General features: G+C 54.9%; 3 protein-coding genes across 14 annotated transcripts in view; 2 read left to right on the plus strand and 1 right to left on the minus strand.

Annotated features, from left to right (window-relative positions):
* The first annotated feature begins 188 nt into the window (after window positions 1-188).
* Window positions 189-23608, plus strand: INPP5K (inositol polyphosphate-5-phosphatase K). 7 transcript variants are annotated; one of them, XR_013535436.1, is made up of 13 exons: window positions 189-440; window positions 3281-3388; window positions 3700-3808; window positions 8166-8282; window positions 8603-8778; window positions 9310-9421; window positions 10147-10256; window positions 20204-20390; window positions 21462-21599; window positions 21819-21945; window positions 22079-22183; window positions 22361-22547; window positions 23429-23608. XR_013535436.1 is itself a non-coding variant. In XM_002747821.5 (12 exons), exons 1-12 carry the CDS (start codon window positions 397-399, stop codon window positions 22415-22417), a joined length of 1347 nt encoding a protein of 448 aa, XP_002747867.1. In that variant the 5' UTR covers window positions 189-396; the 3' UTR covers window positions 22418-23608. The 7 variants fall into 7 exon arrangements, 3 of the variants coding, with proteins under 3 accessions (XP_002747867.1, XP_008994632.1, XP_078228620.1); XR_013535435.1 differs by having other exon boundaries at window positions 21862-21945; XR_619968.5 differs by having other exon boundaries at window positions 22361-23608.
* LOC128932078 (uncharacterized) lies at window positions 22596-26837 on the minus strand. Of its 2 annotated transcripts, none has more exons than XM_054255621.2 (3): window positions 24016-26837; window positions 23062-23151; window positions 22596-22919 (listed from the first exon to the last, which is right to left on the minus strand). In XM_054255621.2, the coding sequence occupies exon 1, from the start codon at window positions 26835-26837 to the stop codon at window positions 25818-25820; it is 1020 nt and encodes a 339-aa protein (XP_054111596.1). In that variant the 3' UTR covers window positions 22596-22919; window positions 23062-23151; window positions 24016-25817. The 2 variants fall into 2 exon arrangements, with proteins under 2 accessions (XP_054111596.1, XP_054111595.1); XM_054255620.2 differs by having other exon boundaries at window positions 23997-26837.
* MYO1C (myosin IC) overlaps window positions 25405-27487 on the plus strand; it is a 28568-nt gene continuing 26485 nt past the window's right edge. For 2 of the 5 annotated variants that reach the window (XM_035299430.3, XM_054255609.2), the window contains exon 1: window positions 25405-25675. In XM_035299430.3, the coding sequence (XP_035155321.2) occupies window positions 25601-25675 (75 nt within the window). In that variant the 5' untranslated portion in view covers window positions 25405-25600. Of the gene's footprint in view, window positions 25676-26313; window positions 26598-26731; window positions 27067-27487 lie in introns of those variants that run through there. The other 3 variants (XM_035299432.3, XM_035299433.3, XM_078372493.1) reach the window with 3 other exon arrangements.

Below are 27487 nucleotides of genomic sequence, written 5' to 3' on the forward strand. Positions count from 1 at the left end.
GCACGCTGGGAGTCGCGAGGCGGGCGGCGGGCGGCGGGCGGTGGGCGGTGGGCTGGGCGGGGTCCAGTGGAGGCCGCGCATCCGGGCCGGCTGCGGCTGTGTAGCATTGTGCGCTGATGACGGGCCAGACACGCCTCCCTGACGTCACCGAAGCCGTCCTTAGCTCAGCCTCTCGCAGCTTCGCGCTTGTGGAAGAGTCCCGCCTCCTCCCGCGAGCCGCACCACCGAGAGCCCGCGGTGCGCCCGTGGCCCGTCTCTGACTGAAGCCGGGGCGGGCGGTCGGAGTCCGGAAGAAAAACAGTCAACGACAGCGGGGCGCGTGAGACCGGCCGGCCGCGGGGCTGCTCTGGCCGCCAGACGCGAGCTGCCGGACCACCGCGCGGGACGACGGCGGCCATGAGCTCTCGGAAGCCGAGCGGGCCGAAAGGCAGGAGGCTGGGGTGAGGAGGGGCTGGAAGCGGGATGGCCTGCTGGGGCGGATGGCGGCCGCCGACCCCCTCAGGCTGCGGACTGCGGGCTGCTGGTGGGCGCAGCCTTGGAGGCAAGGCTGCAGACTTCCATGACTGCCTTGGGTTCAGGGACGCCCTCACATTCTCCCAGGCCTGTGCCGGGTGGGCTGTGTTGGGCCCGAGCCTCGCGCGCCCCCTAAGCCGAGGCCGCCAAGCTCGTTCCTACTGGGGCGCGATCGGGTGTCGCGGTTGCTTTCTGGAGAGGACCGCCGTGTTGGGTTTGTGAGGTTAGAGACACAAGGCCGTCACCCTTCAGCTCTAGGTTAGGAATCTCGTTCCTACTTTTCTTTTTTTTTTTTTTGAGATGGAGGTTTGCCCTGTCGCCCAGGCTGGAATGCAGTGGCGCGATTTTGGCTCACCGCAACCTCCGCTTCCCGGGTTCGAGCGATTCTCCTTCCTCAGCCTCCCTAGTAGCTGGATTACAGGCGCGCACCACCACACCGGCCTAATTTTGTGTTTTTGGTAGAGATAGGGTTTCTCCACGTTGGTCGGGCTGGTCTCGAACTCCGGACCTCAAATGATCCGCCTGCCTTAGCCCCCCAAAGTGCTGGGATTACAGGCGTGAGCCACCACGCCCGGCGTTCCTACTTTTCATCAGCACATACATCATGAGTTCTGCCTGATTCCACGGTGACCCCTGGAAATCCACAATCAGATTGAGATAAGATCCTTTAGTGAAGTGACTTAGCCTGGTCTCTTGCCAGCTCTTTCACGGGGAACAGCGCTAATCGCCTACTTAGTCTAAGTCATGATGCACGGATTTGCTGCTAATCGTCGGATCTGAGAGTGGGAACAAGAAATCTGGACTTGTGCTCTCCATCCACTTAGAGCAAGTCTGGGAAAATAAGTCTGAGCAAAAGGTCTTTGTTCCTTAAGCCTCTGTCGGACAGCAGGGGGAGATCGTAGACAAATGAAGCACTTAATCTCAGGCCGAGTGCCTGGGAAGGTGGTTTCTGTATGGTGTTGTTTATGCTAATAGGGAGGGACAGGAAATTGTTTTAAACTGGCCAAGAATTTCTTGAAGTGCTTTGGAGAACGTCGACCTCTAAGAGCAGGGTCTGTTGGAGAAGAGATGTTTTGGCCTCATTTGCCCTTTTCTCCCAGTCCCATTACACACCCACTCCCCCACTTCCCCCGCATTGGAATCTCCAACTGCTGCAGGTCCTCCTCCTTACTGTGCGCCTAGCACTCAGGCCAGCTGTTGCTGGTCTCTGCAGGGGCTGTAGCTCCTGTCTGCTCTGTGCTCTGCACAGTCTGACACTGCTTGTAAGGCTGCTGTCAGTATTCCACTAAAGACATCTGTTGGCCTCCTCTGGTCTCTCCTTCCTCTGAGCCTCTGAGTGGGTCCAGTGTCATTGAGGCCCCCGATCACCTAGGAAGTCTCTTGCCTCCCTAAGACTTGTATGCTGAGGTTAAAATTATCCAAGTAAAGACTTCCCAAGAGAGAGTACTCTTTTTTTTCTTTTTTCATGCAATACTACACAGCCATAGAGTATAGACTCTTAAGACATATGCAGAGAAACCTGTTACTTAGAAACTTCTCCTTGGCCAGGCGTGATGGCTCAGGCCTGTAATCCCAGCACTTTGGGGGGCTGAGGTGGGCAGATCACCTGAAGTCAGGAGTTTGAGACCAGCCTGGCCAACATGGTGAAACCCCATCTCTACTAAAAATACAAAATGAGCCAAGTGTGGTGGCACATGCCTGTAATCCCAGCTCCTTGGGAGGCTGAGGCAGGAGAATCGCTGGAACCCAGGAGGTGGAGGCTGCAGTGAGCCCAGATCATGCCACTGAACTCCAGCCTGGGCAACAGAATGAGACTTCATCTCAAAAAAAAAAAAAAAGAAGAAGCTTTTCCTTAGGCTCACTGAAGTACTTGGCAAAATTGATTTGCTCCAGGGATTTGCTAGGGAGGAGAGAGGAAGGCAATATGGTGTTGTTATCTCTTTCATGTTTTAAATTCATCTGCCCTTGTGGTGCTGAGGCCTAGCACAAGGTAAAATCTGAGTCCCCAGGATCTTCCTGGTGGTCTTAGGAACACTTGGGGTGAAAAGTAGGGTGGTAAGTTGCTGACTGAGCCATAGATGATCAAAGTTGTGTGTGGGTAGCTGGAGGAGCTGATGGAGTTAATCCATTCAGCCCCCTGACCTTCCCTTGCCTGACCCGGAAGTCTTGGGCTCCCTTCGGCACCTCTGCTATGTCAGCAGCACCAGGGCTGCCAGCTGTTTACGGCTGTGCGCTTGCCTGGAGGAGCCAGTCTGCGGTGCGGTTTCCTGCTTCAGTGGACAAAGGTGAGGACGGATAGCCCATCGTTCAGTATCCCCATTCCATCCACCAATGCAGAAATCCGCATTTTCCATCACGAGTACAGGGGATTATGGTGACCTGAGCAGGCCTAGACCCCATTTGTGCACTATCTTTGTTTGTTTTTTTGAGACAGTCTCGCTCTGTTGCCTAGGCTGGAGTGCAGTGGCATGATCTCAGCTCACTGCAACCTCTGCCTCCCAGTTTCAAGCAATTCTCCTGCCTCAATCTCCCCTGAGTAGCTGGGATTACAGGAGCCCGCCACCATACCCAACTAATTTTTGTATTTTTAGTAGAGACGGGGTTTCACCATGTTGGCTAGGTTTGTCTTGAACTCCTGACCTTGTGATCTGCCCACCTCGGCCTCTTGAAGTGCTGGGATGACAGACTTGAGCCACTGCGCCCGGCCCACCCAGTGACCTATCTTATCTTCCTTCCTGCATGACTTCCCCCTGCATCCCTTCCACAGCATCCACGTTGTGACTTGGAATGTGGCCTCAGCAGCACCCCCTCTAGATCTCAGTGACCTGCTTCAGCTGAACAACCAGAATGCAAATCTTGACATATATATCATTGGGTAGGTATCTGCAGGCTCCTTCACCCATCCCTGACCAGTCCCAAGTTTCCCTGTGGGGAAGGAAGCACTATAGCCTGCCCTCCTGCACTCTGGAGTCTGAGGGCTGGGAGCCTTCAGCCTGCTTTGGGCCCATCCCATGTCACTTGTCCTTGGTCAGCAACAACAAGGGGTGGGCGATCAGCAGGCAGGGGAGGGGAACCTCATGGTCATCACAACTCAGGGCTCGGAAGTCCGTGAAGACAGGATGAAATATCTGTGGCAGGGGAAGCACCCTGGAGGCCGGGGACAAGCCTCTGAGCTGGCATGATCAGTTTGCAGGAATTGAACTCTGGAATCATAAGCCTCCTTTCCGATGCTGCCTTTAATGACTCATGGAGCAGTTTCCTCATGGATACGCTTTCCCCTCTGAGCTTCATCAAGGTAACTGGAAGTTCATGGACAACTGAGAGCTGTGTTTTCCCCTCTCCACTGACCCCCATTTGTTTGGTCTGATGTGTTCTTACTCCTACTCAGCCTTTCCTTCTGTTTCCCATTTGTTTAAAGGGCTAAACCTTGCTTACATCTGCATCCCTGGGACTCTTGCCTGCCTTGTGCCTTTCTGAAGTAGCTAGAGCTAAGCTGAGTCTCCAGGGGTTAGGTTAACAGCTGGATATTTTTCGGCTTGGGAAGATTCTAAGGGGAGGTGCAGCAAGGCTTGTCAACACCTCAGTGCTGGCCCCTGCCCTAGCTACCAGTCTCTCCTCAAATGCCCATCCTGAAGCCTCTGAGTGTAATAATGATGGCTGTCATTTATCAGGTGCTTACTTGGTGTTAAACATCATAAGTAGCTCTTTATATATGTTCCTCTAAAACCTCATCAAGTCTGTTGAAATAGAGGTACTTTACAGACAGCCATGGCTCAGAAGTCACATGGGCTATCTTGGATTTGGATCCAGGTCTTTCAGACTTCATGACCCGAGTTCTTCACTGCTAATACTTTGTTGCTGTGCTGGTGAACTCCAAGACTGACAGGCCTTGGCCAGGCGCAGTGGCTCTCGCCTGTAATCCCTGCACTTTGGGAGGCTGAGGCGGGTGGATCCGACCTGAGGTCGGGAGTTCGAGTCAACCCTGGCCAACATGATGAAAGCCCGCCTCTACTATAAATACAAAACTTAGCCGGGTGTGGTGATGGGCACTTGTAATCCCAGCTGCTCAAGAGGCTGAGGCAGGAAAATCGCTTGAACCTAAGAGGCGGTGGTTGCAGTGAGCGGAGATCACGCCACTGCCCTCCAGCCTGGGCAACAAGCATGAGACTCTGTCGCACACACACACAAAAAAAAAACCAACAGGTCTAAACATGGCTAACGTGCTGATGTCATACAGTATTCTCAAGTCATACGAAACATGCATCTCAAATTCTGGGGCTCCAGAGGTTAGGAAAGGGGAGTCAGTCAGGTGTGGTGGGCATACTCTGGGGCATCTGTAGCCCGCAGGAGAGTCCACAGGAAGGCTCTGGGCTGCTGGGTCTTCCCCTGGGTTCTGCCCCGCACACCTGAGGGTGGAAACACACTCCCCTTCATAGCACCTGGTGTACAGCTGCTTAGAAATGCCAGAATTCCCTCTCCCCGTTTCCTGGATGCCTCTTGTTCTTCAGAATGAACTCTGTCAGCCTTGTTTGCCTGAGGGTGCTGGGGCAAGAGCTGTGTGTCCTTTGGAGGGGACAGAATGGGGAGTAAAGAATCCAAGGTTGGGCCAGGCGCAGTGGCTCACGCCTGTAATCCCAGCACTTTGGGAGGCCGAGGTGGGTGGATCATGAGGTCAAGAGATCGAGACCATCCTGGTCAACATGGTGAAACCCCATCTCTACTAAAAATACAAAAAATTAGCTGGGCACGGTGGTGCGTGCCTGTAATCATAGCTACTCAGGAGGCTGAGGCAGGAGAATTGCCTGAACCCAGGAGGCAGAGGTTGCGGTGAGCCAAGATATCATTATTGCACTCCAGCCTGGGTAACAAGAGAGAAACTCCATCTTAAAAAAAAAAAAAAAAAAGAATTCAAGGTTTAGAACTTCTGCTGAGGACAGAAAATGCCAGCCTGGGTCCTTGGTCCCCTCCAGTTGAAACCCAGAGGCCTCCTTCTCTAGACAGGGAGCTAGATCCTTCCAGAAGACAGAACCCCTTCTCTCACCAGCCAGTCCCTTCCCATGACTGCAGGCCTCCTTGCTTCTCGGCTGACTGGCAAGGGATTGGTAGGGTGGAATTGAGCCAAAGAAATTAGCTCAGCTTGTGGCAGGGACATAGCCCTTTCTACCCATGTGGTACATTGGGAGGCCAGCCTGAGGGCCTGGCACCCAAAACGGGTGCCCTTTTTCTCCCAGCCAAGAATGTGGGTGGAGGGGTGAGCTCTGCTTAAGCCTTATCCACTGAGAAGGGCTGACCCCTAGGACGGCTCCGTAGCCCCCAGCCACCTCCTGCTAGTCCATCCTCTGCTCCTCCCCCTCCATTTCCTCCAACTAGAACCTGCCCTGGAACTCTGCTGCTTTTCCCACAGCCCCACCCCTTCTCCCAGTCTAACTCTGTCCTGCCCCACCGTGCCCTCCCTGCCCCACGTCCCTGCTGCTCCTCCACAAAGTGAGCCAGTGTCTTTGTAGTGGAACCCAGTGGCCTAAAGCTGCCTTGTGGGTGGGGATTAAGCCTGAAACTTTTCCTGAGTCTTTATCAGTCCCATTACTTCAGTCCTGACCCTGGGAGTCAGCTTCTCACCATCCAGTCCGTCTTCCACTCCTGCTGTCATCCTGCTTGGGGGTGGGAGAGAGAAGACTGAGGTGGAGCGAGGCTTAAGGATACATCTGCAGCAATGCCTGCCCATGCGGAAGTTCTGATGCCTCCCTTGCCCGGTGCTGGGTTTGAGGTGCCCCTGTTTTGACTCCTCCGCTGTGCTAGGGCTGGTGGCCTGCAGGATCAAGTTTCATAATTCCTGGAAGGCTCCAGTACACGCTCCCCACCTGGGGATTTCCTCCTTGGCCTCCACACTTCATTCTCCGGAAGCAGCTACTCGGATGCTGGGTGTAGACAACCTGAACCTGAAAGGGAGTTACTGGCTGCAGCCCATTCCCACCCCACCTTTTGCAGCAGCAGATAGTAGGGCTTCTAGTCCATGATGTTGTTCTATAGTACGGTAGCTCTACCAGTTCCTTAGCCTCCCTGAGTCTTAGTCCCTCCTCTGCAAAACAGGGGTGGTGCCTCCTTACGGGGTAGCATCAGGAGTAATGAGAGAGGAGGCACTTGAGCTAATTGCTCTGCACAGCCTGTGGACATGTGTGCTTACTCACCGGCATAACCTGGGTATTGCCTATATGGACCTCCAGCTTCACACGGTCTATAGTTATGGAGTTTTGGGGGAACATTTTCTTAATTGTTTTTCACTGAGCTGTAATGTACACAGAAAAGTGTGCAGAAATTCAGCGTACACCTTGATGGATTTCTATATATACATATGTACCCATGTTACTATCAGCCATATCTAGATAAGGAGCAGGCAGTGCGAGGTGGCTCATGCCTATAATCCCAACACTTACTTTGGGATTACAGAAGCAGGCAGATTGCTTGAGCCTAGGAGTTCAAGACCACCCTGGGCAACATGGCAAGACCCTCTTTATACAAAACAAACATATCAGGGCATGGTGGTACATACCTGTGGTCCCAGCTACTCAGGAGGCTGAGGTGGGAGGATTGCTTGAGCCCAGGATGTTGAGGCTGCAATGAGCCATGATTGCACCACTGCACTCCAGCCTGGTAGACAGAGCGAAATCCTGTCTCTAAATAAAAAGGGAGGGATAGGGGCAGAGGGTGGATAAAGAACATTTCCAGGGGGAAGGGAATAAAGAGCATTTCTGGAACCCTGGAAACCTCTCATATTACTTCTTTTAAGAATGCAGGCCGGGCGCGGTGGCTCATGCCTGTAATCCCAGCACTTTGGGAGGCTGAGGTAGGTGGATCACCTGAGATCAGGAGTTTAAGACCAGCTTGGCCAACATGGCGAAACGCTGTTTCTACTAAAAATACAAAAATTAGCTGGACCTGGTGGCTGGCGCCTGTAATCCTAGCAGCTTGGGAGGCTGAGACAGGAGGAGAATCACCTGAACCCCGGAGGTAGATACTGCAGTGAGCCAAAATTGTGCCATTGTGCTCCACCCTGGGAGACAGAACAGGACTCCATCTCAAAAAAAAGAATGCTTAAACCAAAAATAATAGCTGTCAGATAATCCCCACAGTATCTATGAGAGATTCCTGCTTTATCAATGAGAAAATACGCTGAGAAACTTCCTCAATGTCAAATACTAAGAATCAGCACGAGGATTTGGACCCAAATCTAACTTCAAAGCCGGTACCCTTGGCCACTGTCCTCTTACATTCACGTTCCTCTTTGAGGTCCCAGCCAGCCAGGGTTGCAGCCTCAGAGTGCCCAGAGGATCTCAGGGTAGCATTGCTGAGAGGGGCCTAGACATCCCTGGGGCAGGGGCACTCTACTGAAGGCAGGGTGCCCTGGCAGCCTTCTCTTCCCACCATCCCCAGGCCTAGGAGCAGCATCTAAAACCTGTTTTCCAGAGTGTATCATCTGGCAGCTCAGGAGAAGAATAGAAAGGCTTGAAACTGCGATTGAAACTGGGATATCATAGACCCTGGACAGGACGCTGCCTGTAGCTGAGGGCTCTCCAGAGTCCCTAGCGCAGGGCTTGGAAGGGGTGCCCTTGGCCTGTTTGGTTTAATGAGCAACCTTCACCATCTCTCTCCTGCAGGTCTCCCACGTGCGTATGCAAGGGATCCTCTTACTGGTCTTTGCCAAGTATCAGCATTTGCCCTATCTCCAGATTCTCTCTACTAAATCCACCCCCACCGGCCTGTTTGGGTACTGGGTAAGGACTGAGCTATTGTCCGAGTAGTAAGCTGGGAAGTGCTGGGAACTGTGGAGCTGGGCAAAAGAAAAAGGAGGGGGAAGGAATCTCGGTACTCTGTCCCGCCCAGTGCCCTGCATATCTGTTCTTGTGCGTGAGAGTGACCTTGCTGCCCCTGAGGCCCAGGCTAGGTAACCTGGGCTCTGTGCATGGAGAGATCACGTGGGAAGCTTTGTTTCTGTCCCTGGGAGACCCTGCGGGAGGTGAGACTATCTCCCCTCAAGCCCAGGATGTGAAAAGAGGGACATGTCCAGCCACTCTTCTGTGTCCCTGTCTTCCAGGGGAACAAAGGAGGAGTCAACATCTGCCTGAAGCTGTATGGCTACTACATCAGCATCATCAACTGCCACCTGCCTCCCCACATTTCCAACAATTACCAGCGGCTGGAGCACTTTGACCGGATCCTGGAGATGCAGAATTTTGGGGGACAAGATATTCCCAACATCCTGGATCATGAGTGAGCCTGGATCTGCACACTGTTACCCTGCCCTCTACCCCTCACTGACCCAAGCCAGCATCCTCTGCCCAGCAGTCAATAGTCTGGCTCCCACCCTCTCCCTGCCCCTTCCCTTATGCCCCGTCTGTTGTTTGCCCTTGCTTTGCCTGCCGGGGGTCTTCATCCTCCAGCCCCTCTGTCCTGCCTAGAAACCCTGAACACTTTGGAATAGACCAAGGACCCTGTGGTTCCTGAGGTCTCCAGGAAGGCTCCTCAGCCTTTCCTCATGACCACTTGAGGAAGGAAGGGCCACAGCTTGCTCTGTGTTTGCCAGAGCAGGCTCTTTGGTGGGTGTCTTTGGTTTGAATGGTGGTTTGGGAGCCATGAGCACAGTTCCAGTGGACCCATGTGTGCCCTGGCATCTGGCGTCTCCCCTGCCCCTTGGGCTTTCTCTGCCCCAGCAGCCCTCTGGTGGAGCAGGCCAAGCCACCCAGCAGTTTCCCTTCTCTGACCTCATCACAAATCCTCAGGCTGCCCTCCTTTTTTCTGAAGCCTCATTATCTGGTTTGGAGACATGAACTTTCGCATCGAGGACTTTGGGTTGCACTTTGTCCGGGAATCCATTAAAAATCGGTGCTACAGTGACCTGTGGGAGAAGGATCAGGTATCGAGTGAGGGAGGGTCCCCAGGGGTGGTCTGAGCGCACAGTGGAGGCCCATGTGAGATGTGCAGTGTTGCTAGATACCCTCGACACTCTTCTCCTTCGCCCAGGTCTGCTGGGGGAGGGTGTCTAGCAGGACCTTGCATCTAGGGGTGAGGCAGCCACGCCTGCCAGTGCCTGATCTTCACATGGAAGAGCCAGGGTCACAGCCCCAGCTGTGCTCTAGAATAGGGAGCCAGATGCAGGCATGAAATGAATTCTTTAAAAAAGAAGAATAGGGAAGCAGAAGGGCTTTGCAGCAGGCTTTGCATGCCTTGGCTCAGCACGTGCCCATCGTAGTCCTGTTGTCTTTCCCATCTCCAGCCTTGTTTCCCTCCTGGAGGGTGAATTACCCCTTTGGAGGACCCTGGCTACCCCGGCTCCCCTCTGGCGCATGTCTGCTAGTGACCTCCTCTAGTGATGGAGTTCAAACTCTGGTCCCTCAGTCTAAGGACTGGGGAAATGGCAGCAGCTGCCTCCCCTGGGCCTTGGTAACATTTCTGAAAGGATTCACCTTCTTTCTGGTGGGGGTGGGCTGCTGAGTAGCCACCAGGCAGTGAGGAAGTGGAGCGGCAGTGCTTGACTCTTGGCCCATCTGTGACGGGATGTGCTGATTCCTTGAATGGAGTGTGGTGCTGGGCCATGGGCCTGACACTGCTGGGAGATGGGGCCTGTGACTTTGTCTGCAGCTCAGCATTGCCAAGAAACATGACCCACTGCTCCGGGAGTTCCAGGAGGGCCGCCTGCTCTTCCCACCCACCTACAAGTTTGATAGGAACTCCAGCAACTACGACACCAGGTGAGGAGAAAGTGGGGGCCAGAAGCTCTAGGAAGTCGGCTTACCAGATGGGAGCTGTCGCAGGATGGAATAAAAGTGTTGGGGGGCAGGAAGAGGTCTAGTCATCCCCTCTCCAGAGTGCCGCCTCCTGCCCACTTCACAAGGCACTGACTGTGGGAGCCATCTCAGATGTCCTCAGAGAGCATGGGTGGAAAGCCAGTGCCAGCAAGGGCCGGAGAGGTGTGGGGGGTGGTTACAGATGGAGCCAGAGGGGAGGGTGCAGCAGCTGCCTCCTGACGTAGGAGAGACTGCACTTCAGCTTCTGGAACCCCAGCCCCCACTTCCCAGGACCTTCTGAAACCCCAGCCCCCACTTCCCAGGACCTTCTGGAACCCCAGGCTCCGCTTTCCAGGACCTTCTGGAACCCCAGGCCTCACTTCCAGGACCTTCTGGTCCCCAGGCGGGGCAGAAAGCTTGGCCCAGCCAGTTTCTGGTGTTAAGTACCCCTGCCCCAGCCTGTGAGTGGGTCCGGTACTATGTGAGAAGATGAAGCAGTCGTAAATCATTTCATCAGGGTCAATGCAGAGATCGCAAGTCTGGTAATTGGAAGCACAGCTCTTTATGACTTCAGACAAAGTGTTTAGGCCTCGATTTTGTCATCTTTGAGATGTGGATGAGCGAGGATTAAAGGAGGCCTTGTGTACGCCTAGCCCGGTGCCCGGCACCCAGTAACCACGGGAGGTAACTGCTGTTGTTACTCTTAGATCCATGTCTTCCCGCCATAGTTTTACTAAAAACCTTTCTAAGCAGCTGAGAAGGGGCCAAGCAACCACCAAAACCTGAGAAAGAACCTCTGGCAACATGTCCCTGACCCAGTTTGGGGCAAGGACCCTAATCTCTTTGAAGAAAAGAAGAGGCCTTACATGTCATAAGGGTCTTCGTTTCAGTGGAGCATCTCAGCAAGGGAGGCGCGGGGTGCTGGCAGGACAGCCCAGGCCTTTGGTATTTAGCCAGTGCAGAAACATCTCAACCGCCAGGCCAGGACAGGAGGTAGAACTCAAGCTTGGTTCTGGAAGCGATACAACAAAGACAGACTTGCCAAGGAAAAGGGCAAGAGTGAGCCGATCGAGCTGTGTGGAGCAAGACAGTGGGGTCACGATGAGGGCAGTCTCCAGAAGAAGAGGCAGGGGCACTGGCAGCAGGACCCGGCCTGGGCCACAGGGCGGGCAGGAAAGGAGGTAGGAGGGCAGGCCACGGCAGGCTGGCTGGCCCTGATCCACGGCTGCGGGGGGACTGCCAGTCTCTGCAGCCATCCATTAGCAATGAGAGTTATGGTGGGAACAGTAAGGATGGGTGGGGCCATGCGTGGGGAGGTGTTCCTTGAAGCCAAGCGTTCAAGACCTGCCTGGGCAACGTAGTTAGACATTATCTCTACAAAATATTTGAAAATTAGCTTGGTGTACTGGGATGTGCCTGTAGTCACAGCTACTCAGGAAAGCTGAGGCAGGAGGACCATTTGAGCCCAGGAGTTAAATGCTGCAATGAGCTGAGATTGACCCACTGCACTCCAGCCTGGGCAACTCTGTCTTAAAAAAAAAAAACTCTATTTGGGCTGGGCGTGGTAGCTCACACCTGTAATCCCAGCACTTTGGGAGGCTGGGGCGGGTGGATCATGAGGTCAAGAGATCGAGACCATCCTGGTCAACATGGTGAAACCCCGTCTCTACTAAAAATACAAAAATTAGTTGGGCGTGGTGGCGCGTGCCTGTAATCCCAGCCCCTCAGGAGACTGAGGCAGAATTGCCTGAACCCAGGAGGCAGAGGTTGCGGTGAGCCAAGATCACGCTATTGCACTCCAGCCTGGGTAACAAGAGGGAAACTGTCTCAAAAAAAAAAAAACCTCTCTTTAAAAACTTGCCAGCATGAAGAGAGCTGCTGGTAGGCCCTGTAGCCAGGTGTCCCTTTCTCGAAACCCTATGGCAGAGAGACCTCCAGGACACTAGAGCTTGTTGCAAAAGCTGGGTCTGGGCTGGAGTTGGCAGGGTCTGGAAGGGTGGAGAGCTTAGGAGAAGTGAGAGGATCCCCCCAGGTGGCTCAGCCATTGAGTGGCAAGCTGTGGCTCAGCCCCAATTCTCTGGCTCTGTGGCCCACAGTGCTTTCCTCAAGCCCGTCATACCTCAGGATTCATGGCCAGCCTTGCCAGCAACAGCAAAAAGATGGCACAGTGAGGAAGCCAGGCTCCACTAGGGGAGGCATGCACCTATTTCCAAATAACAGCTCACTGTGACTGGCACACAGGTATGTGCAGAAGCTCCACCTTATCATTTCTCACCATGCTCTTAGGAGGCAGACAGTGTTATTATTGACTATTGACAAATAAGGCCACTGAGTCCCAAAGAATAAATAGTAAGGAGTGATGGACTTTGTAATCGAACGCGGATTGGAACTCACATGTGTCTCTGACTCCTGAACCTCACTCTCCTTCCCTTCCTGTGTCTCTAGACTCCTGAGCCTTCAGCCTCCTTCCCTTCCTGTGTCTCTAGACTCCTGAGCCTTCAGCCTCCTTCTCTTCCTGTGTCTCTAACTCCTGAACCTCACTCTCCTTCCCTTTCTGTGTCTCTAGACTCTTGAACCTCACTCTCCTTCCCTTCCTGTGTCTCTAGACTCCTGAGCCTTCAGCCTCCTCCCTTCCTGTGTCTCTAGACTACTGAGCCTCACTCTCCTTCCCTTCCTGTCTCTAGACTCCTGAGCCTTAGTCTCCTTCCCTTCCTGTGTCTCTAGTCTCATGAGCCTTCAATGTTTCTTCCCTTTGGCAGAGCCCAGGAAATGAAAGGTTTGGGCAGGACCAGGGGGCATCATAACTGAACTATTCCTGGCAGGGGCCAGGGTCCAGAAGCAGCTGGGAGTTCCTGCAGTGAGCAGGGCCTGAGCCCACCTGGGGAACAGAGATAGTCCTTTCTAATGAAACTGACTTTATCCTTGCAAACCAGGTTGAGACATCACTTCTCCTAAGACGGCTCTCTGACCCCATCTCACTGAGGGTTCCTCTCCTGCCTGCGCTGCCCCCTCTCCTGCTTGCACACACCATGCTTCCAGTGTTGCTTTGAAGACATGCTGTGCCTTTCTTCCTGTCCTGTGATTGCCCAGATAGCAGAGATTATCTGATTTAGGGCCATCCCTGGCAGTAGCACAGTGCCTGGCATGTGTACCAAGCCTGGAAGTTAGTGGGTTTCCAGGACTCCGTGCAGAAGGTTGGAGCAAATGTTCCTTAGGTGGTAGACAGTAAAGCTGGAGAAGCCTGTCAGATTTCCTGTCAAGGAGAGTATCTTGAAGGAGGCAGCAGAGCTTGGCAGAAAGTAGAAGGGCAGGCTTTTTCATCAGCACACTGACGAGAGGCACCTGGAGGGCCTGACCGCAGAGCCTGGCGGGTCCCGGTTTGATGAAGGGACTGCGTGTCAGTGTGCTGGGCCAGCCATTCCAGTGTCCCCAAGCCAAGATGTAATGAGAAATGAGCCAGCTCCTCATAGGGCAGGGCGGAAATCCTGCTCAAGTCCAGGATTACACCGGAGTTTTGTTACAGTTGCCCCTATGAGCCCAGAGAAACGTACTCTTTTTTTTTTTTGAGACAGTTTCACGCTTGTCACCAAGCTGGAATGCAATGGCATGATCTTTGCTCACGTCAACATCTGCATCCCGGGTTCACGCGATTCTCTGCCTCAGCTTCCCAAGTACCTGCAATTACCTGCGCCACCATACCTGGCTAATTTTTTCTATTTTTAGTAGAGACAAGGTTTCACCATGTTGTCCAGGCTGGTCTTGAACTCCTGGCCTCAGGTGATCCACCTGTCTTGGCCTTCCAAAGTGCTGGGATTACAGGCGTGAGCCACTGTGCCCAGCCGTAGACAAACTTTTTTTTTTTCCGAGACAGAGTTTCACTGGTTACCCAGGCTGCAGTGCAATGGTGCGATCTCGGCTCACCTCTGCCTCCTGGGTTCAGGCAATTCTCCTGCCTCAGCCTCCTGAGTAGCTGGGATTACAGGCACACGCCACCATGCCCAGCTAATTTTTTGTATATTTAGTAGAGATGGGGTTTCACCATGTTGACCAGGATGGTCTCGATCTCTTGACCTCGTGATTCACCCGCCTCAGCCTCCCAAAGTGCTGGGATTATAGGCGTGAGCCATCTTGCCCGGCCACTTTTTTTTTTTTTTTTTTTTTTTTTTTTTTTTTGAGATGGAGTCTCCCGCTGTTGCCCAGGCTGCAGTGCAGTGATGCGATCTTGGCTCACTGCAACCTCTGCCTACTGGCTTTAAGTGATTCTCCTGCCTCAACCTCCTGAGTAGCTGGGACTACAGGCGTGTGCCACCACACCCAGCTACTTTTTGTATTTTTAGTATAGTTGGAGTTTCACCATATTGGTCAGGCTGGTCTAGAACCTGACCTCATGATCTGCCTGCCTCAGCCTCCCAAAGTGCTGGGATTACAGGCGTGAGTCCCCGTGTCCGGCCAGAACTACCCAATTTTTAGTTACTACTTTTATTAGAAATGGGAGCCCATGAAACATAGACCCTTCCCCCTACAAATATTTTTTTTACAGGCCAGGTGTGGTGGCTCACACCTCTAAACCCAGCACTTTGAGAGGCAGAGACAGGACGATCACTTGAGCCCAGGAGTTCAGGATCAGCCTAGGCAACATGGCAAAATCCCATCTCTATAAAAAATACAAAAGTTGGGCCGGGCACGATGGCTCACACCTGTAATCCCAGCATTTTGGGAGGCCGAGGCGGGTGGATCACGAGGTCAAGAGATGGAGACCATCCTGGTCAACATGGTGAAACTCCGTCTCTACTAAAAATACAAAAAAATCAGCTGGGCATGGTAGTGTGTGCCTGTAATCCCAGCTACTCAGGGGTCTGAGGCAGGAGAATTGCCTGAACCCAGGAGGCGGAGGTTACCGTGAACCGAGATCGCGCCATTGCACTCCAGTCTGGGTAATGAGCAAAACTCCATCTCAAAGAAAAAAAGTTAGCTGGGCATGGTAGGACACGCCCACAGTCCCAGTCCCACCTACTCAGGAGACTCGGGAGCATCGCTTGAGTCCAGGAAGTTGGGCTATAGTGAGCTGTAATCACACCACTGCACTCCAGCCCAGGCAACAGAGTGAGACCCTGTCTAAAAATAATAGCCAGGCGTGCTGTGTACCCCTGACGTCCCAGCTGCTCGGGAGGCTTGAGGCAGGAAGGTCCTTTGAGCCCAGGAGTTGAAGAGTGCTACGATCACAACACTGCACGCCAGCCTGGGTGGCAGCAAGACCCTGTCTCTAAATTACAAGGTGGAGTGGAGGGAATTTGGTGAATCTGTACACTCTCACTTTGATTGTTTCTTGGGTTTTGTTCAACAAGCTCGTCAAGGACCATGTCCGCCCTGTTTCTCATATCTCCAACTTTGGGGCGTGTGGAATCGCTAAGTCAATCTTGGTTGAAAAAATGAGCAATATAGGTGCCCAGTGATCAGCCTGGCCGGGGCAAGGAAAAGGAAAAGGCGATGGGGGCAGGGGCAGGTGGAGAGGTCCTGAGGAGGAAGGAGAGAGAGACTGTGGTCAGGACCTGGGGAGAATCCTTCAGTGGCAGCAGGTATGGGCTCCAGCCCATCACAGGGCAGCTAGGGAGGGAGAGCGCTTTGGAGGGAAGGCAGTAATGTAGTTCATTACTGGGTTTTAAGCATTCTAGGCACCAGTGTCCATGGCAGATTCAGGGGTGCAGCATCTGTAGTCTCTGGGATGGGGACAGCACATTCCAGTGCCCTCAGAGCACTCCTCAGAAGAGTGGAAGGTTGGGAACAAACCAAGGAGCCAGCAAGCAGACCCCAGTTGGGTCAGTTACCACTTCCCAACCATTCCCTGACGCTTTTTTTTTTTTTTTTTTTTTTTTTTTTTTTTTTTGAGACGGAGTTTCACTCTTGTTACCCAGGCTGGAGTGCAATGGCTCAATCTTGGCTCACCACAACCTCTGCCTCCTGGGTTCAGGCAATTCTCCTGCCTAAGCCTCCTGAGTAGCTGGGACTACAGGCACGCGCCACCATGCCCAGCTGATTTTTTTGTATTTTTAGTAGAGACGGAGTTTCACCATGTTGACCAGGATGGTCTCGATCTCTTGACCTCGTGATCCACCTGCCTCTGCCTCCCAAAGTTCTGGGATTACAGGCATAAGCCACCGCGCTCGGCCCCTGACGCTCTTTAATTTCCTCATTGCTCTTTGAAGTCAGTACTGTTATCACCCCATCTTAACAGCTGAAGAAACAGGCTTAGAGAGATGAAGTCATTTGCCCAGGGGCATACAGCTCTTAATTAACAGGACAGAGCCTTCCCCAGATGGCCTCCAGTTCTAAAGTCTGAGGTCACCACTGTGGCCATTCTCCACCATTTCTGGAATACTTACTCTATTGCTGTTAAAGGGACAACAGTACACTGGGAAAGTTTACTTAAAATAGCAGTTGAGGCCGGGCACAGTGGCTCATGCCTGTAATCCTAGCACTTTGGAAGGCCGAGGTGGGCAGTTTATAAGGTGATGGAGACCATCCTGGCCAACAGGTTGAAACTCTTGTCTCTATTAAAAATACAAAAACTTAACTGGGCATGGTGGCACGTGCCTGCAGTCCCAGCTACTTGGGAGGCTGAGGCAGCAGGATCACTTATCACTTGAGGCAGAGGATGCGGTGAGCCAAGATTGCACCGCTGCACTCCAACCTGGCTACAGAACGAGACTGTCTCAAAAACTAAAAAAAACAGTAAGATAGCAGTTGAGCAGGCCAGGCGCTCACACCTGTAATCCCAGTACTTTGGGAGGCTGAGGCGGGTGGCTCACAAGGTCAAGAGTTTGAGACCAGCCTGGGCAACATGGTGAAACCCCCTCTCTACTAAAGATACAAAGAATAGCTGGGCATGCTATCAGGTGCTTGTAATTCCAGCTACTTCGGAGGCTAAGGCAGGAGAATCACTTGAACCCAGGATGTAGAGGTTGCAGTGAGCCGAGTTTTCGCCACTGCACTCCAGCCTGGGTAATAGAGTGAGACTCTGCCTCAAAAAAAAAAAAAAAAAAAAAAAGCACTTGAAGGCTGGGCGCAGTGGCTCACGCCTGTAATCCCAGCACTTCAGGAGGCCGAGGCAGGTGGATCACCTGAGGTTGGGAGTTCGAGACCAGCCTGACCAACATGGAGAAACCCCTTCTCTACTAAAAATACAAAAATAAAATTAGCCGGGTATGGTGGCACATGCTTGTAATCCCAGCTACTTGGGAGGCTGATGCAGGAGAATCGCTTGAACCCGGAAGGTGGAGATTGTGGTAAGCCAAGATGGTGCCATTACACTCCAGCCTGGGCAACAAATACAAAAGTCCATCGCAAAAAAAAAAAGCAGTTGAATAGGTCAGTCATGGTGGTTTATGCTTGTAATCCTCAGCATTTTGGGAGGCTGAGGCGGGCAGATCACAGGGTCAGGAGTTTGAGACTAGCCTGGCCAGCATGGTGAAACCCCGTCTCTACTAAAAATACAAAAATTAGCCAGGCATGGTGGTGCATGCCTGTAGTCCCAGATACTTGGGAAGCTGAGGCAGGAGAATCACTTGAACTAGGGAGGCGGGGGTTGCAGTGAGCTAAGATTGCGCCACTGTATTCCAGCCTAGGCAACAGAGCGAGACTTCATCTCAAAAAAATAAAGGAGGAGACAGAGTTTCCAATTGATGATGAGTATATTGAGCTGTAAACATGGAGATGGGCATTTTTTTTTTTTTTTTTTTTTTTTTTTGAGACGGAGTCTTGCTCTGCTGCCAGGCTAGAGTGCAGTAGGGCAATCTCAGCTCACTGCAACCTCCGCCTCCTGGGTTCAAGCGATTCTTCCACCTCAGCCTCCCGAGTAGCTGGGACTACAGGCGTGTGCCGCCACACCTGGCTAATTTTTGTATTTTTAGTAGAGACAGGGTTTCATCATGGCAAGGATGGTCTCGATCTCTTGACCTCGTGATCCACCCGCCTCGGCCTCCCAAAGTGCTGGGATTACAGGTGTGAGCCACTGCGCCCGGCCCAAGATGGGCATTTTTGAGGGAGAGCTTGAGCGTGGGATTTTAGAAAGTGTCTGGTCATGGAGCATCTGCATGCCAGGATCTGCTGTAATGCTGAGGACACACAGGAGACCCCGAGAGCCAAGTCGTTGCCTTCAGAGTTCACACACCAGGTGATGTGCTGAGTAGGAAGCGGAAAACTACAATATAATGAAATCGGGTAATACTTCAGAAGCAGAAAGGCGAGGTCCGGGCTGGCTTTGACAGGCCTCTCCCTGGTGAAGGAGGGTGTTCCAGGCAGCAAAAACTGCAAGAGCAAAGGTCCAGGGGCTTGAGAGAGGCACTAAGGTGGAGTAGGTCTGGGGAAGTGGTGTGAGATGAAAGGTGGGTGTGATCAGACTCCTCAGTCCCTTGAAAGCCCTATTTGGGGACTTAATTCTGGAGGCAATGGAGACTCCTTGAAGGTTTTTAAACAGTGCTCTGGCACAGGCCTGTGGTCCCAGCTGGTCAGGAGGCCGAGGTGGGAGGATTGCTTGAAGCTGAGGCATTTGAAGCTACAGTGAGTTAACAACTGTGCCACTGCACTCAGCCTGGCCAACAGAGCAAGACCCTGTCAATCCATCGATTAATAGATAGATAGGATTCAATAGAGCGAGACCCTGCTTGTTGATAGCTAGCTAGCTAGCTATTCAAGGCCCTGTTAAATGATGGATAAGATAGTGTGTGACATCCTGTCTCTTGATTGATTGATTGATCCTGTCAGGCTTTATTACTCTGGGTTCATTCAAGAAAGGGAATTGTCCACCAAGGGGAGGGAACCCAGAAATAGCAGCTGTCATGTTCCCCCTACCACACATGCACCTCAACTCCAAGGCAGGACTCATCTGGTAGTCTCCAGGAGGGCAGGGCCTCAGGACCAAGCTGGCCTTAGAAACTGCTCCAATAGTTGCTTGGGAAGGCTGCTTGGGTCAGAGACTAGTTTTTGGTCAACTTCAGTTACCTAGAGGAGGAAAGCATTTTTGTCTCCAGGGGCTATATGACCTCTTTCACACCCCTCAGGGAAGCTGGCTGGTGAAGAGCAGGTGGGAGGTCTCAGTGGACAGAGAACAAATCATGATGGCCAGCGTGCACAGGGAGCTCACTTTGCATTTTATGTATTTGATCTCATGGCGGGAGTGCGGCAGCTCCTGCTCTTCAAGCTGAGGCCTGAGAGGGGTTCATCAGGTGGGAGGAGCACATGCCCTGTGGTCATGCTGGCTGGCCCTGAATCCTGGCTCCACCACTTTGTAGCTTGTGACTTTGGGAAAGGTGCTTCTCTTTGAAGCTAAGCCTCAGTTTCCCCACCTGTAAAGAGAGCATGCTATACCTAGGCATAGTAGCCCAGGCCTTATCATCCCCAGACTTCAGGAGGATGAGATGGGAAGATCATTTGAGGCCAGCAATTCAAGACAGACATGGTTGTCATGCACCTGTAGTCCCAGCTACATCTCTAAGCATTTCCTAAATGCTTCCTTCCCTTTCCTGAGATAGACTGCTAGTAAGCAGGGCAGCCAGAGTCAAGCTCAGGTCCGTCCAGCTTCAAAATTCCAAACCTCAGCTGCTTTGATCCACTGCTGCTTTTGCTCAAGAAAGAAGCAAAGCTTTGAAATGTAGTGTTTCTAAGTCACAATATAAATTGATTGTGATCCATAAAATGTGAGCTAGACAGAGGGTCCTGGCGAAGCCTGATGAGGGCCAGCACCCCTTTGGTTCCGTTGGGCACCTCCCTGCCTGTTGCCACGCTCCCTCCAGCTCTGGCCCAGGGCTCTGTGGCTGCTAGTAGATGCCGGAGTTAGGGGCTCCAGCAAGCTCCTGTGGGCTCATTTCTGCTCTTATGCCCGCCCATTCTTCCTCTTCATCCCCCCAACCCTGCAGTGAGAAGAAACGAAAGCCCGCATGGACAGACCGCATCTTGTGGAGGTTGAAGCGGCAGCCCCAGGCCGGCCCCCACACCACTGGACTGCCAGCCCCAGACTTCTCCCTGTCTCAGAGGAGCTATGGCAGCTACATGACGTACACCATCAGTGACCATAAGCCTGTTGCAGGCACTTTCGACTTGGAGGTGAACTTCAGGGCTGCCTGATACTTGCCAGAGGAATTGCTGTGCTGGGCCCCATCCCCAGCCCTCCATCCTTGCATTCTAATGTCAGCCAGTTCCCCAGGGAGGCCTGTGGAGGCCATGATTGCCTTTCCCCCAGGTCAGATATCCCAGCTCTTCTTAGGAGCCGTTGATGGCTCTGTCAAAAACGTGTTCTAACCCTTTGTGAAAGGGTTTCCATTTCCTTTGGGTATTCTCCCTTGGGGCTAATGAGTTCCATTACGATTATTACCCACTGTGGGAAGTAGGCCTTCTTTTATTTGTCCTGAATCTATCTGGATCAAGTTGCAAAGGGAGCTCCCTCCATCCCTTCGTCCTTGTGTCTTGCTGTCTCAACAAGGCAGTGCTGGCCTCCTTCAGGCTGGTCGCTCAGCCTTCACATTTTCATACTGGCTTACTGGCTTTATATATATACACAACAGGGTCTTGTTCTGTCACCCAGGCTGGAGTGCAGGGGCTCAAGTGACTGATCCTTCCACCTCAGCCTCCCTAGGAGCAGGGACTACAGGCGCATGCCACCATGCCTAAGTCTTGTATTTCTTATAGATGCAGGGTTTCACCATGTTGCCCAGGCTAGTCTTGAACTCCTGGGCTCATGTGATCCTCCTACCTTGGCCTCCCAAAATGTTGGGATTATGGGTGTGAGCCACCATGCCCAGCCTGAGTTAGTTTCTTTGTTGTGTTCCTGCTCATTCACAGCTGTTTTCACCAGAACATCCCCCAGGTGGGGCTTTGGGTCAGATACTCTAGTGGCCTGAGAGCAGCTGCCTGCCGCTTCTTAAGCCTCTCAACTGCGCCTCTGCTCTCCCCAATTCCTACCCCTCAGTGCTGGGCCCTGTGACTCCCTGACAGGCCCAGCCACCCCGGTGACTCGTGTTTGGCCAGCCAAGGTCAGTTGGAGCAGCCCATTGGAGTTCTGTGCCCACCCCTCTGGGTGCCCCACCCTCCCCGCTGTGTTGGAAAGGCAGGGAGGATCACTTGGCCTCTGAGGAGGGAATGCTGCTTCAGATTGAGCCCTTCCACCCCTGTGTCTAGCTGAAGCCGTTGCTGTCTGCTCCACTGATCGTTCTGATGCCAGAGGACCTGTGGACCCTGGAGAACAACCTGATGGTCAGCTACTCCTCAACCTCAGACTTCCCCAGGAGCCCGTGGGACTGGATCGGACTGTACAAGGTGAGGTTCATCCCTCCCGAGGGCTCCTGGGAGCTGGGCAGACTCTGAGGAACCTGCCCTTGTCCATCCCAGGGGTTCTTCTGCATGGAAGGGCAGTGAAGGGCTGCGGGGAGGCATCCAGTACAACAGCCAGGCCCAGCAGTGAGACCATCTCCTCCTCAGGACTTGCCTTAGGTCCCATGTTCTCCCTGACCACTGATCGAACGACTCCCCCCACAGGTGGGGCTGCGTGACATTCATGACTACATGTCTCCCCCCACAGGTGGGGCTGCGTGACATTCATGACTACGTGTCCTACATCTGGGTTGGGGACAACCAGGTCTCCTTCAGCAACAACCTGAACCAGGTATGTCACTGCAGGCAGGCTGGCCTCAGCACTCCTGTGTCATGGGAGGAACAGAGCTGGATAGCTTGTCACTCAGAGCTGGGTGGTGCCCAGGGCCTGGGGCTGACCCCAGTCCTGTGGATCCTCCCTCCAGGTTTACATTGACATCAGCAACATCCCTGCAACAGAAGAAGAGTTTCTCCTCTGTTACTACAGCAACAACCTGCGTTCTGTAGCGGGGATAAGCAGACCCTTCCAGGTAAGGGATGTTGGGGAGGGCAGGGGAGGGGAGGGGCTTGAGCCCATCGTTGGTTCCCTGAGGCCCAGGCCTGGGACCCAGCCTGCACCTGAGGAGCCGCTCCGATGGGGGAATGGGCTGACTGGAAGCAGGAGGAAGACCCGCTCTCCCACTTCTGCCACCTGCTTTATCTCGCAGATCCCGCTTTTCTCCCTGAGGGAGGACCCACTGGGTGAAGCACAGCCACAGATCTGAGCCAGGATGGGAGTGGATCCCAGGCAGAGGCCAGAGCTGGCAGCTAGCTCTGCCTTGCCACTGCAGGAGGGCTGGGAGTCCAGCCTGCCCTGAAGAGACAGCCAAGTGTCGCCCACCTCCTCCTCCCACAGTGAGCTCTGGCCAGGCTCCTTTGCTCTCTCCATACTGATCTCTAGAATTAGCCACTTAAATACAGGTTTTTATTGCTGAGATGTGAGTGAGACCAGCTAGTTGTCCACAGTGTAGACCTGGGGACAGTTCTGATCTTATTTCTGGATTCCTACCCCCTCTGCTAGTCTGGCCCAAGTAGTCCTGCCAGGCACATGCCCCATTTGGCACAGGTCTGAATTCTTGTCGTGTCATCCTGGGCCTCGGGCTGTCTGGGAGGGGGATGCTCACATTTGTACAGGCTGCATAGACTGGTGACAGCAGTGCTGGATTCCAGGAGTCCTGGCGTCTCACAGCTTGTCCCCAGGAGGAGTGAACAGAGGGTCTGGGATTCCTGCTTTCAGCAAAAGCAGTATGACTCAGTGGGCAGGATGGAGGGGCCCCTGCAGCCAAGCTCCTGCGCCATGGCTGTAAGCGGGCTGATGAGGGCCCTGCAGCCAGCAGTGTTCCTCCCTACCCACCACATGGAGGCTCACCCAGGGACTTCCAGAGCCCAAACAGAGAACTGGGAAGGATTCAGGTTCGATTCTGCTGGTAGTTCGAGTCCCATGCCTCCAGCCTACCATCTGAGGAAGGAAGGGGTGACGAGTGGTCAGGAGCTGTGGCCACAGACTTTTCCCAGATGGTGCTTCTCAGGTCAAGTGCATTTGCCTCACCCTTGTCAAGAGTCACTGATGACAGTCCTCCCTCTGGACCCCCCAAGACCTCAAAGTGGGGGCAGGCAGAAGGGAGAGCCAGCTTAAGACGTGTGGGAGGGTCTGGCCCTGGGGGTCTGCAGAGAGCATTCTTGAGGGGCTTTGTTCCCATCTCCACCACTTGCTTCTTGCCATGGTCTCTCGGCAGCCCTTTTCCCAGAGAAGATGCCTCTGGGAGCCTTCGAGTGCCTGTCCTGTGTCCCGAGGCTGAGGCCCACTGCACTTGCTCTGTGCTGCAAGAACCATCCAGAACCGTCCCCTGGCTTCCCACAGGCCAGAACATTGTGACTGTTACATTGTGCAGGGGGAATTAGAAGTGTGGCTTTTACACTTGTGTGTGACTCATGATTGGGGGTTTGGGGCTCACGGCTGGACTCCAGGGACAGGGCCCTATGGACCCAAGCTAGGCTTGTGTCTGAGATTTGCAGATGCCGCTAAAATATGGCTAGGATGGGGCTCTAGCATGGGGAGTGCTGGAGTCCTGGCCCAGGTGGGGCTTGCCGCCTCTGTGGAGTAGAGGAACTCCTGGTTCATCCCTCCTGGCCCACTGCTGCTCATGCCCCAGTCATGAGCCTTCTGCCTGGTTAACCAGTCCAGACTGTTACCGTCTCTTTCTGCCCCACTTCTCCCCAGACCCTTGCTGAGTCTTCCCCCACAGTGACCTGTCCCTGCCACCCACATATGCTCGGGGACCTCCAGAGCCGCCACTGGCCCACCTGTTCCTCTTGCACGTACAGCTGTCGTGTCGCTTCATCTGGCAGGCGGGAAAGCCAGAGCTGGAGACAGGGGGCGGATCTCAAGAGTTATAGGCTCCTGCGGTTTCCTGCAGGACCAGAAACACAGGCATGGGCCTGAGCCCACCGCAGAGGGGCCTGTCATCTGTGAAGTACAGGTGATGCACCTATTCGCAAGGTTACTTCGGAAGAGCAGCTGCGGAAAGCATATCACACTATACCTGCCTCCCCATTCGGTCAATGCCACCCCAGCCTTGACCCCAGGGACCCCCGCCTGCTTCCCTCCCGGGTTGTGAACTGGAGTCCCCACACCCTGCCTCCTGTTTCGGCCCCTCCTGTTGTGGGAGGGGTGAGCCCAGCAGTAGTTGAGAGGCAAAGGGGGAAGGTGAGTGCTCTCCGTCCCCTGGGCCCAGTCAGGATATGGCCATGCTGGGTCCACCCAACCTGCTGGGTGGAAACAGGAAATATGTGAGACTTGGTGTGCGTTGGGTCTGCGCCTGGCTCTGAGGCCGATAAGGGCCATTGTGTGGCCACCGGGGATGAGCCTGCCCGGGATGGATGTGCTTCCCGGAGGAAGGAAGGAAGGAAGGAAGGAGGGCTTGCTCGCCTTTCCGGGGCAGGAGAAGCTGTGGGAGAGAAGGGTGCTGGGGGAGGCCCCTGCCTCTGGGGCTGTCAGGGCCAGCACAGGCCCGAGGGACCCAGCCCTGCCCGTGCCAGCCTCTCTGGAAAGGCCTGTTTCCCCTCTCCACTTTCCCGTTCCTACTTCCTATAAGGAATGGTTGGAGATGAGGGCTCAGTCTCAGGCCAGGAAAGTGTCTGTTGTGATTTAGCAACAATGAAAATAGAAGAACAGGAACATCAGGGGTGGGGGGCTCCTGTGGGTGCTGTTGAAAGGCAGGGGATGCCCAGGGCTAGAGGTTACCCACAGCCAGGAACCCAAGAACGAATCTCACAAGCATCTGAGGTACAGAGGAGGGTAAAACAGGACTTCCTCACAGCGGAACAACCCCTCTGCCCAGCATGACCAGCCCCCCCGCCCATCACACTCATGGTGGGGCTCGCCTGCTGTGGGAGGCGGCCCCATTGCGGGATGTGAAGAAAGGCAGTGCCCACCGAGGGGTCTTCTTGGCTTAGGGGAGGAGAGGCCTGCTTTGGGGAGTGGTCCCTCTGCTCTCTAGCTGGGACTGGAGAGTGGGCAGGAGGAGGGGCAGCCAGAGAGCTGCTGCGGGATGGGGGAAAGGGGGAAGGCGTCTTACCCTTTGACCTGGAACCCAGGGTCCCCCATGGGTGGCTGCATCGGCTCCTCTGGTTACCTGGGACAACAGGAATTTCCTCCATCCCAGCCCCTCCTCTTCCTGCTCCAACCATCCGGGCCAAGAGGCCTCCAATCAGACCTGGACGGCTCCAGCTGTGTACTGAGGCGCTGGACCAGCCACATCCCCTGGGGCTGCAGTTGAAGCAGAACCAAGTGGCCATCCCGGCGTTAGACACAGATTCCTGGCTCCTGGAGCAGGCGGAGCCAGCAAGGGGGCAGGCAGCATTTACTCACAGGCCCCAGTGCCCAGCGCCGGGTCTCCGAGGGCGGAATGGCGCTGCAAGTGGAGCTGATACCCACCGGGGAGATCATCCGCGTGGTTCATCCCCACAGGCCCTGCAAGCTTGTAAGCTGGGGTGCTCTGGGCTGGGCGGAGGGTGGTAGCATCTCCCCGGGGCCTGGCAGCCCCTCTCAAGCAAAGCCCTCCCGCAAGAGGTGAGCAGTGGGGAGGGGCCGAACGGAATGAACAGACAGGGTGAGTGGAAGAGTCAGGATGGAAGGGCCACGGGCACCACGATTTTTGGAAGTGGAGGTCTGTGCTTGACTCTTCTCCAGCTCCCTGAACCTAGGTGGGCACAACTGTGAATGCTGGGCACAAAGGCAAATGAGGGCTGCTGTGAGATCGCAGGAGGCGGGCGTGGAAAGCTCCAGGCACGCGGGACTGGCTCGGTGCATGCCCCGCTCCGCTCTGGTCCACAGAGCCGGGGCCGCCCAGGGGAACGGTGTGGGAGGTGGAAACTGGGACAGCGGCCCTGGCCCGGCCCGCGGGGAAGGGACTGGAGAGGCAAAGGGCCGGGAGAGAACGCCAGGCGCCCCCACGGCCCCAGCAGCGCGGCGGGGTTGGGGCGCGCGTGTTCGCCGTGACCGGACGGGCCTGCCCGGAGCTGCCCGAGGCGGGGGCTGCTAGCACCGAGGTTTCGCGGACGCTGCCGGGCCGGGGCGGGGCCGGAGGGCGCACGGCCCGGCCCCCGGCGGGCCCTGGGCGGGGAGAGCGCGCCCGGGCCGCGGATTCCGAGCCTGCCACGCCGCCCAGTCCGGCCCCCGCCCGCGCCGTAAGAGCCGAGCCGGTGAGTACTCGGGGCGCGGGGACTGCGCGTGCGGGACCCGTGAGGCCTCCGCCGGCGGGCGTGCCTTGGGGGCCAGGCCCGGAGCGAAGCGGAGGTCACCGCCGCGATCGCTGGGGCGGAACAGCGGCCGTGTGGACCCGGGTGGGGCCCCGGGACCCGGAAGCGCCGGCGTAGCCGAGTGAAGACAGCGCACCCGTGGAGGTGGGAAGCCGGGAAGAACGGCCGGGGCGGCGGGACCCAGGACCGCGCGCCCTTCGGGCCCCGCACGCAGCCCGGCCCTGCCTCTGGTTCCGGAGGAGCGACCTGAACCCCGCCCCTTCCCGTCCTCCGCCCCTGGGGCCCCGCGCACCCCGAGAGTGGCGGGAGGGGACTGGCCACCGCGCCAGCGGCTCCTCTCGCCCCGGCCTCCCGTGCACCCTCGGGGCCCTGAGATTTATTCATTCATCTAGGCGGCCAGGAAGGGGTCACCCAGCCCCGCTCGGTGACTCGCTGCGCGGAGGGGGTGGCAGCAGCCTCCTGGGAGGGACCCACCAGGAAACAGTCGATTCCTGCTGGGTGCGATAAGGAGGCGCCGCGCGTCGGAGAGAATCAGGAAGAAACTCTGGAGGAGGCGATACCTGGGCCGAGTCTCAGCGTGTGGGGGGAGTGCCTGGGGCTGAGGGCGCCTCAGGTGCGGGTCCAGGCTCTGACGCGCTCCGGCAGGCTGCAGGTGGTGGGTGGGAGGGGCGGGTGGGGAGAGAAGGGACTGAGAGGGCCACCTGTCACACCGGAATGCAGGAGCAGTGGGGTAAACCGAGGACAGCATTGGGTGGGGGTGGGTCTCGGGAGTTCATAGGCAACGTCCTGATCACAAGCAGCGGATGTGAATCGTGGGCCTGGGACATGGAGGGCGCCCTGTAAACCTTCACTCTATTAACAGGGGATGTTGATGTGATTTGTATTGCCCGAGGGGAAATGGTTTGGTAGTAGGAAGGCAAGGAGATCAGTTAGGAGACGGTAGCGTCTCCGCCAGAAAAGGGGCAGTGATGGAGGTGAGGCGTTCGCGGGGTGTGGCCACATGGTGTGTGGAGTGGAGAGCAGGCCTGTTAACC

Source organism: Callithrix jacchus, chromosome 5 (genome assembly GCF_049354715.1).
Source record: "Callithrix jacchus isolate 240 chromosome 5, calJac240_pri, whole genome shotgun sequence".
NCBI lineage: Eukaryota > Metazoa > Chordata > Mammalia > Primates > Cebidae > Callithrix > Callithrix jacchus.

Coding starts and splice junctions, on each gene's coding strand:
- INPP5K (XM_008996384.4), top strand. CDS start 397: ATGAGCTCTCGGAAGCCGAGCGGGCCGAAAGGCAGGAGGCTGGG. Junction 3,389..3,699: donor CTTGACATATATATCATTGG/GTAGGTATCTGC, acceptor TGGCATGATCAG/TTTGCAGGAATTGAACTCTG. Junction 21,600..21,861: donor ACTGGATCGGACTGTACAAG/GTGAGGTTCATC, acceptor CTCCCCCCACAG/GTGGGGCTGCGTGACATTCA.
- LOC128932078 (XM_054255621.2), bottom strand. CDS start 26,837: ATGAATAAATCTCAGGGCCCCGAGGGTGCACGGGAGGCCGGGGCGAGA.